The following is a 12352-nucleotide window of genomic DNA, read 5'->3' as shown; positions in this document are numbered from 1 at the left end:
TGATTTTATAAGCAAAAGACTTTAATAAACAATTTTTTAAGAGGAGTGTTACAGCCACAAAGAGATTACACAAAATTAATCCTATAAACTGACGTGATTTCATGTGATTCGTCACATCTATTTTATAATAAAAGTAACTTTATAATCTGACAAACCACATCAGTTAGTAAAATTACTTTTGTGCACAATAATAGTGTGCGATATAGGCAGCTGAATAGGACTCTAGAGAGAACTGGGTGCTGTGTGACTATGGTCATGCGAGTTGGTTATGGTGGTCATATAAATTGAAGCCCAAACATCAGCTTATTCCCTCAATTCAATACACTGATTTAAATCTACCCGAAAACATTGGTTTTCTTGCCCTTTTTTGGGTCTGAAACACATTTAAATTTAATCCCCCATCAATAAATGACGAGAAATGCACAACAGCCTAGTTATTTTACCAAATTATTCTACTCATGCTTTTTTCCATTGAGCTTTCCCTTAGGGATCTTGCTAAGGACACCAACATCCAGCTTCCGATAGTTACATTGAATTTGTTCGATGACCTGGTACACAAAGCTGTCAACTTGATCTTCATACCTCTCATATAACACTGGCAGTGTGTGAGCAGCGACAAAACCTAAAGAAATTAAAAACTGTCAGATGACAAGTACCTCTTATATAAATGAGTAATGCTAGATACAGTTATGAGTTATGCAACCGCCATGCGCTCCTTTTGAAAAAGAGTTAGATCCACTATTAAAAAACTAATTTTTCCATATAAATCTCATATTTACTCACTTTTCTCGAAAAGAGTGCGCAACCTTTGCACATTCTATAATTGTAAATATCATTTCTCTGTAAACATTAGTTTGTCAAAACGGCTTTCAAGTTCCATGTATGTTTCTCACACAAACACAGGGTACATCTTCAATGATAAACAAAAGAATGAGCCAGGAAGAATAAAGGGACATCCCACAATCTTTTTATGGTTTGGTTGCGTTTGTTTCTCTGAAAAATGATATCCATGTCCTCATAGAACAAAATGTTTAGATATTGATTCTTACTGGCCCCTGAAATAGACACTGTTATGATACACGGAATAGACTCAATTTCATTCCTCATGGGGAAATATCGGTCTCAGCCATCCCATATCTATCAAAATCATCGATGCTTCAATTCCAAGCAAATGAATAATATTCTCTGTAAAATTCTGCCCATGTGAATAACAAGCATTTCAGGGTTGACATAATAAGCAATTCTTCATTAAAGACATTTTTAAAATCCAAAATAAAATAGATTCCCGGAAAAATAGTTATAAATATATATATATATATATGTAATATAGGTAGATTCCCAGCAAAATAGTGTTGCCCATAGACCCAGAATAGTAAACATTCCTACGGGATAATAAATTTTTCCAACTCCACAGGAGAAAACTAGATTTGATCTATATTTTAATTATGCTACATGCAATCATGGTTTCCAACTTTCATAATACCGGGCAAAAAGTTATCCACAATGCTGAGGAGAAAGATGAACATGCTCACAGGGATCTCAGCTAAACTACATCCAACATATGGAGACTCACAAGCCAGGAAATCAAAACACAGAATCAAAGCACATACAGTATCGAAACAGAAAACGACAAAGTTAGTAGCAGACTCCACAATATAAAAGTACGAAACTCACCAACATACAGAACAGTCAGAAAATTGCACCAGCTCCCTACCACAGCAGCAAGCCACAAGCCTACTATAACCTGTGAAGATTTCATGGAATTAAATTGCTATATCCAAAAGCAACAGGTAGGAGTCTTTGGGATACAAGATACTAAAATATATCTTTTCTCCTAACACTAACGAGCCAGTGAAAAGCTTAGCCAATATACTTCATATTTATCACCCTTATTGGTGTATATCAGGCAACACAACATTTGAATATGACCTCTCAATAGACATGTTTAGATTATCACATTGAAGAAACATTGTTAGTCCATGATAAGACCGCATTCATATTAAAGGGAGGGGGTGTTTGGAAAAGTTTCCAAAACTGTTTTTGCAAATGTAGCATCAAAAAGAATTTTGGGAAGTTCTGTTGAAAGGACTGGATAGTATGAAAATTTGTTTGGTAAGTTTAGTTGAAAACTAAAATTAGAGGGTTGGTTTGAGGGGTGATATTATAGGGGATGGTTAGTCAGATTTCCTCTGGTTGAAGAATTGACATTCAGTAGGTCCCTTAATCCACAAACTTGGAAGCAACTTCAATGTCTGGCCCTGCCTCTATATGCCAAATGTCGTGAAGTAGTGGATGGCTATGATTGGAGGTGACCCCCTAATGAATATCACATATGGCAATATGTAATAAGGAAGCCCTCCACACCTGCACGAGGGATGGAGTGGGGTGGGGGTGGAGAGGGCCTCAGTGCCCACCCGCACGGAGGGGTTGATGATCCTCCCCACCTCGCACAATGGAGGAGGCCCCTAGTCCTCACCCTATGCCATATGACTTTGGGGTGGAGGGGATACACCTCGCACAAAGGTGGGAAAGATCCCACCCTGTGCCATATAACTTTGGGTGTCCTCGCTTACCTGTGCAAGGTGTGTAAACAAGAAATGCATGCCCTGAGCCTCTCACTAAATAAATTTACTAAAACCCAAAATTTGGATGAAAAAGGCAAATAGAAGATGCACATTCATATGTCACATCAAATAGACACGATCAATTCATATTGATGTAATGTGATCATACTTGACATTTCTTCTTCCACCGATAAGTTACTAAATAACCTTGTGTGGTACTTGCAAGGGCCATAGCAGTATCTGCTGCTTTGTCCCACTCTCACTTCTGGTTACTTCCCAGGATAATAATTAATAAGATAGGATCAGAAAATAATGGCATGCTTTGATCAAGGACCTATGAAATTAGGGAAAATTAGAATCTATCTATATCTAGAATTATAATATATAAGATAGATTCTAATCGAACTAGAATTATTAGATTCTTTTTAGAGTATTAATTGTTATATTCTATAATTTATTCATTCGAATATAAAGAACCAAATGTTCCATTTTATAACTAATAATTACTATACAATTATTCATTTAATGATAGCTTATTATCATTTATTATAAAATTGAATTATAAGGTTTTTTACTTTTTGAGTATAACTACCAACGGTCAACAAGGTCTCTATTCTCCCTCCAAATAAGAATACTATGGTATGGCTAGGGTTTTATGAAAAAAGAGAATCGAAAAATTGAAGTTACCACAAAGTTACAACGAAAGATATGTTTGTGGAATGGCAGATAATGGAGGATTAGAATTAGGACTAAAAGTGATTTGTAATATATTTTTCTGATATATCATTACAGCTAACATACCCCAAGAAATTGCTTAATGTTTCCTCCATATGCAACATCCTGAAGAAAACCCAAAGCTCGATTAACCTCAGCGCCCAGTGAGGTGGCAATGTTGACAAATATCTCTTTGGGTATAACAAGACGAGGGATTTGAGAATGTGACCTGCCACTATAAGGAATATGTCACCACAAACTAAAATGAAGCTCTGAGAGCAAAGAAGCTCGTTTTAATTCTAGATCACCTGTTGAATAAGCCTGAAGCATTTGACCAAATGAACTGAGCAAGCATACCAAGAAGCAAAGCAAAAAATACAAGAGTTAGAAAATGGTAATTGAGCCATTCAAAGAGCACCCAGATAGCTGTTGCACCAGTTAAAACACTTGCTGAGATCTTCTTGTTCCTCCATAACAACACATCAGCAGCTACAACATTTAGAAAACTTTAGAGAGAATGGAAGTTGTACAAATTAGAGGACCATAAATAGAATAATCAGAGTAATCAGACATTTTCCTCCCCCCAAAAGATGGTGGACAGGCTTCTGACGTCCAAACAGCCGATTGAATTGAGAACTGACAAAATTTGTTTTCTCTTCCCCAAAAAATGACACAGATTTCTGCTTTGAACCACCCTCAGCAAGTGTTTCCACAATCTGGTCCAAGATATTCTCAGCTATTTTCTCAGACATTGTTCCTATGCTTCAAGAATCAACAAAAGGTGTTGTCAGGAGAGGACGGTAAATCACTCTGTAAGCTCACAACACTCTAGTACTTTTCACAAGTACAAATGCGAACAAGGCAAATTTAAAATATTTGGTTGGGTACACAGCAGTGGCACATACCAACATAATAGAATTCAGCACAGAGCTTTATCTTAAGGAATGGCATAGGCTACAAGGGTCTTGTTGCTTTATGCAATAAGCCACATGGCAGATCATTAACTTGATACTGATGGTATTCCCTAATTCAAGACTACATATTGAACTTTCTGGAATTATAGAATTTAATGTGCATCTCTCCTAATGAAGCACAAATTAAATCAGGCACAATTTACACCAAGTGCCACAAATTTTCGAAATATAAAAGCAGGTATCTGATACCAAAAACAAAAAAGTACACACCAATCATGGATATTAGTTTCTCACCCTACCAATCTTATTCAATCTTATGCTCCATATCTAATATTGCACAGCATGACATTGCATTTATTAATGTAATCAATCATATTCATATAATCACTACTCTAATACAAAATGAAATTAATACATGCTTTCACACATCCCAAACAGAAGGGGTAGGCATATCTTGCCTTTGTAAGCCTAAACTTATAACAAGTTGCTTGACTAAGGCATATATACATATTTTTTTTTATAAGTAAAAATATTATATATATCAATAAGAGTAACCACGTACACTGGACGTATACAAGAAAACACCTAACCCATACTACAGAGCTATAATGACCCAAAAAGCCCGTGAAAATTAGAAATCTATCCAACCCCTTGTTTCCCGTAAGACTAATACCCCACCCGAGACTCCCTCTACGAGGACGTCTTCATAATGCCATCCCTTTAGTCTTCCCTCGATTTGAACTACCTCCCTTAGCATTGTAGTTGATTGCCGCATCTTTCCCTGCTTTTCTTAAAACTTGATTTAGTTTCAAGCGAGTGGACCGCCTCAATCGCAGTGAGTAGTGCTTTCAATTGGTCTTCACATCCACCATATGAAAACCCCACAATATGCTAAATCTCGTTAACCTTATGCAAAACTTAGGGGAACAACATTATCCCCAGACACAGTTTCCAACTGCACTCCCTACCCTAGACATTCCTCCTCACAAGGCACCAATGACAAACCCATAATTTCCTCCCCACCATATCCTGCATTCAAATCCCAAACCTCCTCAACAGCTATACTGTTGTCGTTGTCACCATTAAAGGTTCCTTCACCTCCGACATAGGTGTTGTCATTCCATTGACGATGACATTGCTTGTAGGTGCTCCACCCCCCGATGATCTTTTATGTGCCACTTCGTCAGACCCTACTGCTCCCTCAGGAGGCATAGAACAGGTAGGGGAAGCACTACCTTTTGTTACCCCATTTTCATCTTCTGAAAGAGGCTCGTCTGCTTCTTTCAAAGTACTCAAAACCTTGGAAGGACCCCCATATTGTTTTAACGTATTTTATGAAAGACTTATATTAACCATCATTACAGATGTGACTACCATTATAAAATGCTATGTTTAATTAGGACATTGAAAACCTTTTACTAGGAAGATGGATAGTCTAAGGTCCCGTTTGGATGTTGAACTGAATTGAGATGAGTTGAGTTCTTTATGAATAGTAGTGAGTTGAGATGGTGGAGTGAGTTGAGATGGTGGAGTGAGTTTTGTGGGGCTCACCTAAGATGAGTTTAAATGTGTTTTGATGTTAAGATGAGTTTAGATGTATTAAAGGGAAGTTGAAAAAGGTTGTGGGTGCGGTGTAAAGAGGTGTTTGGTTGAAAAAGGTTGTGGGTCCCTACGTGTAAAAAGCTTTTGAGTTGAGATGAGTTTAGTGATTTAAGGGTTAGGTATTTGGATGTTAGACTCAGCTTAAAATTAAACTAAATTGAGTTGATCTCAGTTCAATCCAAATTCCAAACGGGGCCTAAAACTCCTTAAGAAAGAGACAGTGCCCAAAAACTCAAAGTAACATCCAATATCTACCAAAATTTTCCAATACATAAACCAAGCTACAAGCTTCAAAAACAAACTCATATGGTTATTAAATAGATCCTAATGAATTTAAGAACTGAAGGGACCCAAACAACAATTTCTGTGAAGTCTGAAATCATCAATAAAGCCCTAGAGTACTGAAAAAATACAACCACCACAAAGAAACACACAAATTATAGTCACATGAATATGCCAACACACTCATTTTACATTAACATATATAAATAAAACAAATACCAATAATCCAATACTTGTAAGCTGTCTATCTTAGTATCAGACTGAATGACCACCTCTTTGTGGTTTATTTCGCATAATTATCAAGGTTTCATGAAAAGTTCGGGCTTTTGTACAAATTTAACATTGGAAGAGAAAATCAGACCAACTAAGAACTCACAAATTTAACATTGGGCTCTTGTTGTAGTACTGAAATTATACAGTATCATAATGCTCCTATAAGAAGTGTGATGATTGCTTTTTAGTAGACCCATTTTGAAATGAAAGTTTAAAAATACAGAGTTGATACACCCCACAACATAGGAAACTTGATTAGGTATTTTTGGACATAGTGTTTCTTGACACATCCGACTCAACAATAAGGCTTGGTGATTCCAATTACCAAAACTACCACTATTCAGCCACAAAGTTCTTTTTTTTTTTTTTTTGATAGGTAAACGATAGTATTAATAAGAATAGGCATAGCCCAAGTACACAAGAAGTTATACTAGAGGTAAGACCTATCTAAGTTGCTGAAAAAGAAACAAGAAAATCATGTACAATTAGGCCATTAAAATCTACAGCTATAGCCCAAAGAAGTAAGGTGCGGAAAAATAAAGCTCGAAGCTCCTCTAAGGTCTGCTCCTTATCTTCGAATGTCCGCTCGTTACGTTCTCGCCATATACACCACATTATGCAGCTAGGAACCATCTTCCACACAGCTTTGATTTGTGGAACTCCACCCGGTATCACCCAACTAGCCAATAATTCCACCACTGTAGCAAGCATCACCTAGTTTAACCCTATACGACTGAACACTTCACTCCACACGGCTCTAGCTGTCTCACAATGTAGCAGAAGATAATTCACTGTCTCCCCAGCTTTCTTGCACATACAACACCAATCAAGAATAATTACCCTACGCTTTCGTAGATTGTCGGTAGTCAAAATCTTACCCAGAGCCGTTGTCCAAGTGAAGAAGAGTGCCTTGGGAGGTGCCTTATTCCTCCACAGTTTTTTCCAAGGGAAATGTGTATTTGGAAGTAAAGTAAGGGACTTATAGAAGGAACGCACCGAGAAGATACCCTTACCTGCTGGTGTCCACCACAACTTATCACCACACCTTCCATTCAGCTTCGTAGTATACACTAAACTGAAAAAAGCCTCAAAACTGTCTAGTTCCCAGTCTTGGGCTGCTCTATTAAAGATTATATTCCATTGGAATTGGTCCCCTGAACGAACCATGAGATTTGTCACCGAAGCTTCTTGGTCACGTGCCACTCAGAAAACCAAAGGGAACAAGTCCATAAGTGCCTCTTTCCCGCACCAAATGTCCCTCCAAAATTTTATACGATTACCCTCCCCCACCATAAATTTAGTATATCGAGAAAACACCCCCCCACCCTCGTCTTATGTATTTTCAAACCCCCACACGATAAGACCCATTCCCTTCACTAGAACACCAACCCCCCCATACCCTGCCATATTTGCAATCAACCACAAGTTTCCAGAGGGCTTCCGGTTCCATATTCAGCTGCACAGTTACGTTGACAACTTAACCAGAAAACTAATAAAATACATCTCATAGAAGAACATCCAGTCAAAAACACTTCTGAAGATTGCACGCCAGTAAAAGTTTCACACTTCCAAAACCACTACTGTAAGACCACACCAATTACATTTCAAATCTTATAATCAAATTCAAGAGCTTTGACTAGAAAGCCGCCACCAAGATTTAATGTATAAAAAATATAAGTTAAAGCAGCCATGGAGCAACATCTAAAGGCTTAAAATGGAAGACAAATATAAGTTATTCCAAGATGCACTTCGGACCTCTAATCTTGAGCACGACTATATGAGTGAACCCTCCAGGAGACTGAATTTAACGGGACCGACAACATGAAATACAAGATAGTAAGAGTAAAAACTATTACAGAAATGAGAGATTTAAAATAAACTCACAAATGAAGCATTCAAAACAGTACAAGTTGAATGTTAAAAAAGCATAACAAAATTCTACTTAGCCTTTGATTGAGCCCCAATATAACAATAAACTTACAAACTTCGATTGCCCGTAACCTGATATTGACAAATAATCCAGAATCAACAGTAATAACACCAATACGCCTCAAAAAACCATATCGACCCAAGATCAGTTTGAACCCGCTCATAGAACACAAAGAATCAAACATTCAGAGATAAAACATTGCAACCACGTAAAAGAAACAAAAATAAAATGAAAAGGAAAGCACTAAACGCTGAGAGCACAAACCAGAGCCAAAAGATGAGTCTTTCAAGGAGATTAGAGTTGAGATGAAGGACTAAAATAATGGGTTTCGCTTCTTTGTTATGACAGTGGGGGTTTCGGGCACAATAGCAGATAAGCAGGAGTAGCGAGCAGTACACTGGCAAAAGTACCGTGAGAGTCAGAGAACCAATGTCAATTATTATTTGTCTGCACGTGGCTAACCCATTCTGACTCGGGCTGACCTGACCGAATTAACCAATACTTACACAATAAGGATAAACGGTTACGAGGAATTCGGATATATATGGATAATGATTGGTTTATTACTCTTATTATTTTTTTATTATTTTTTTATATTTGATTTTTTTAATTTTTAATTTTATTTAATAGTTAAAAAAGTAATTATTAGTAAAATTAAATATTTTTTTATTTTTTTTAATAATTAAGAATGTTAAAAAAATATTTTAAAAAATGATAAAAAAATTAAAAAAAAAACTTTAAATATATTATAAATAGTAAATGAGTAGTAACTCTATGCATATATAAAAATTACACTTTTTATTTAAAATCCGGAGATTTTTTTAATTCTTGAAAAAAGTAATATTTTTCCTTAAATTTTGTGAGCTGCATACAGAAATAAGTTGGATGAAAATTTTATAAGTAGTTTTTTTTTTTTTTTTTTTCGATTTTGTGTCAGTAAACTTGTTTTGTTATTTTGTTATGGATGATGCTAGCGGCCGCCCTGCGTGTACTGTTGAACGTAATGCGAGTATAAATTTATAATTTTTTTCATCATTTTCTACTAAGTTTTTTTTTTAACATCCTTAATTATTAAAAGAAGTTTTAAAAAATATACAATTTCACTAATAATCGTTTCCTTAACTATTAAGTAAAAAAAAATTAAAATATTCGAGCAATAACTTTGAGCTGTAACATTGAAGGGGTTAAGTAGCATTTTCCTTTTGTTTTTAATCTCTAACTTAGAAAAATACTAGCTTAGAATTGAACTGATTCTTTGTAATACCATGCTCCTTCCTACTTACGTACGCTTCTTCTTTCTGACGTACGTTCTTTCTTTCTGACGTAAGCAAACTCTGAGGGCAGAAACTATGTGATTGTCTGCCCCTTCCATCTAGCGACTGCAAGCCTCGTCATGCGTGCCGAACCTCGATGGCGTGTTCCAAAAGATATAATGTGACTTTTAAGACAAGCCCAGTGTTTTAAATATACTGTAAATATTTATAAGGAGTATTTCCAGTGTTATTGAACTGAACTTGATTTTAAATACGACAATTATAATATTCTTGAAGAGCTCCAATAATATTATAATTGTCGGAAATCATTTTAATAATATTAAAATGATTTCAACTAATTAAAATATTATGGGATTTAAATTATGTAGAAAACTTTAATTAATTAAATGGTTTTATCATTTTAAATGTATTAAATAAGACTTCATCATTTATTAATGATGAAGAATATTATTTTATAAACTAAAGTTAGTTTAAATAATATTCTACCTTAATTCCTCTAAGTGCTTTTAATTAAGTTAATGTTTACGTATTTTCAAATCAGTGTTTTAATTCCCCATCGTTAGATCGTTTTGAAGATCCCTAGATGAAGGGACTGGGTTAAATACCCAAACCCCCTCTCTTTCTCCCTCACTTTTCTCCCAGCTCTCTCTCTCTCCTCCCTCTCCCTCACGGCTTGCACGACACCCCCCACGCCCGATTCTTCCATAGCTCAGCCCGGCGCCGCCGTGCGCCGCCAAGCCTCACTGCCCCTTCCACCAGCACCACTCCCTCTAGTGAGTCCTCCCATGCCAGTCTCTCCCCGCTGGCCGTGCAAAGCCCGAACGAGCTTAGTGCCTACTGCGCTGCCGTGCGCCGTTCTCCGGCGCCACCACCTCCACGGCAGTTTCTCCTCCCGCCGCCATCATCCTCTAGCAAGCTCAGCCTCCATCTCCCCTTCCGTAGCGCACACGCACTGTGACGCCCACGGATTCTGCTTGGGATCGGACGGACATCTGAAGCTTCGGGACATGCAACACAAGGTTACCTGCCCTCGTTCATGACATATAAGATGCAATGTTCCTAACATGCGTCTAGCATTATGCAATATTCGCAGCGGATAATTTTTTTTTTTCTTTTGGCAATACCATGCACCAAACTTATAATATCCCAAATACTTAAAACATACTTCATACATAAAGGCATACTAACAACCGAGATCACAATACTAGTCCAAAATAATTGTGAACAAAAGAGTGCTGGAGATTTAACTCCACAAAATACAAGTAGTAATCTAGGGTAACTACATCTAAGTCACACCGTCACTTAGTCGACCGTTTCCAGCTGGTCGATCCCTAGTTCTCCTTCAGATCCTGTAATAAGATCTACCATTCGGGGGAATAGGTAGTTGGGACTACCACAGTGAGATTTGATTACAAATCTCAGCAAGTTAACAAAAAACCTTCACACAGGTTAATGATGCATGCATGGCAATAAAGGCATAAATGCACAATCAAAGTCAATAGTAAACATAACATATCTTGACATAGCATGGTATGAAATTATAAGCATAGCATGACTTGACATAACATGGCATGAGCTGACATAACTTGAACTGAAACTGAAACTTAGCGTGACGTGACATAAACTTGAAACTTGACATGAACGTAAACTTGAACATAACATAACGTGAAACATGACTTGAACGTGAAATACATGAACTTGGAATCTTATTCAGTAGACTTAATCATTAAAGTGACCATACGGGTGCTACACAGGTCCCCTTGAGCCATGTGTCCCTGCCGATTACCGCATCACAACACAGGTGTCTATACCAGCTGTGAGTGCGTTAATACGTACTCCACAGTTGTTGTGGCCCCACGTATCCTATGTGTCACAATTGCCGTGTCTCACGTAGTGTATGCTCCACAGTTGTTGTGGCCCCATACTTCATGCTCCACAGTTGTTGTGGCCCCATGAATTGTTTGTACCACACTTGTTGTGGACACATGTAAAATAAAGTTTGGCTCCATCGGTGTTAGTGCCTGGCGCGCTCCGATGACCAGCTAATTAGGCCTCATTCGCAACTTGTTGACTGTACTTCATCAACCCAGGGAATTTCACACCTATTTAGACACTCCAGCGTGAACAAGGAGTTTCACTAGGATATTACCTCATCCTAGCACTTAGGGTCGTGATTGACATGAATAACTTAACAAGACTGTTCTCGAGATACACAAACTGTATTCAAGACGGAATGACATGAATATGAAAAGACAGAAGTCCTGACGTAGCGTAACGTGACGTGAACAGAAGATGACATACATGACTTACTTTGAGTCTTACTTGTAACAGAAAATATTTTATAACATGGCATACATGTAACAGATATTATTTCGTAACATGGCATAACATATAACAGACAATATTCCGCAACATGGCATAACATATGACAGTGAATATTACGTGAAATGAAATACATGTAACAGATGGCATACTTAACTTAACATGACATACTTGCAATGCATAGCAATGTATAGAAATACGTGACAGAATATCTTATGTAACAGATGAATAATTCGTGATAGAATAAATACTGTGTAACAGATAAATATGTAATGACTTGGCATGGAACATATGATAACATGCATACATACACTTTAGTTCCCTTACTTATCACTCATACACATTAAACTGATAGTAAGTTAAAAGCTAACTTACCTCGATAGTCGCGTTCTACGAGAATAAGTGTAAAATACGAGGAACTGTAAGAGGGTATTCTAAAAGTTAGAAATTAATTACTAACAATTAGAAATGTGAAAA

The 12352-nt window shown here is 37.0% G+C and overlaps 1 protein-coding gene across 5 annotated transcripts; it reads right to left on the bottom strand.

Moving 5' to 3' along the window:
- Positions 1-298: 298 nt before the first annotated feature.
- LOC121253197 (reticulon-like protein B8) lies at positions 299-8736 on the bottom strand. Of its 5 annotated transcripts, none has more exons than XM_041153147.1 (6): positions 8544-8736; positions 3850-4040; positions 3587-3767; positions 3366-3507; positions 1675-1744; positions 299-638 (listed from the first exon to the last, which is right to left on the bottom strand). In XM_041153147.1, the coding sequence occupies exons 2-6, from the start codon at positions 4028-4030 to the stop codon at positions 586-588; spliced, it is 627 nt and encodes a 208-aa protein (XP_041009081.1). In that variant the 5' UTR covers positions 4031-4040; positions 8544-8736; the 3' UTR covers positions 299-585. The 5 variants fall into 5 exon arrangements, with proteins under 5 accessions (XP_041009081.1, XP_041009080.1, XP_041009078.1 ...); XM_041153146.1 differs by having other exon boundaries at positions 3366-3513; positions 8544-8735; XM_041153144.1 differs by having other exon boundaries at positions 299-622; positions 3366-3513; positions 3850-4035; positions 8544-8734.
- Between the last annotated feature and the right edge of the window lie 3616 nt (positions 8737-12352).

This window comes from Juglans microcarpa x Juglans regia, chromosome 2S (assembly GCF_004785595.1).
Source record: "Juglans microcarpa x Juglans regia isolate MS1-56 chromosome 2S, Jm3101_v1.0, whole genome shotgun sequence".
In the NCBI taxonomy this organism is placed as follows: Eukaryota; Viridiplantae; Streptophyta; class Magnoliopsida; order Fagales; family Juglandaceae; genus Juglans; species Juglans microcarpa x Juglans regia.
The sequence above is the reverse complement of the archived record's forward strand: the minus strand, read 5'-3'. Positions and strand labels throughout refer to the sequence as shown.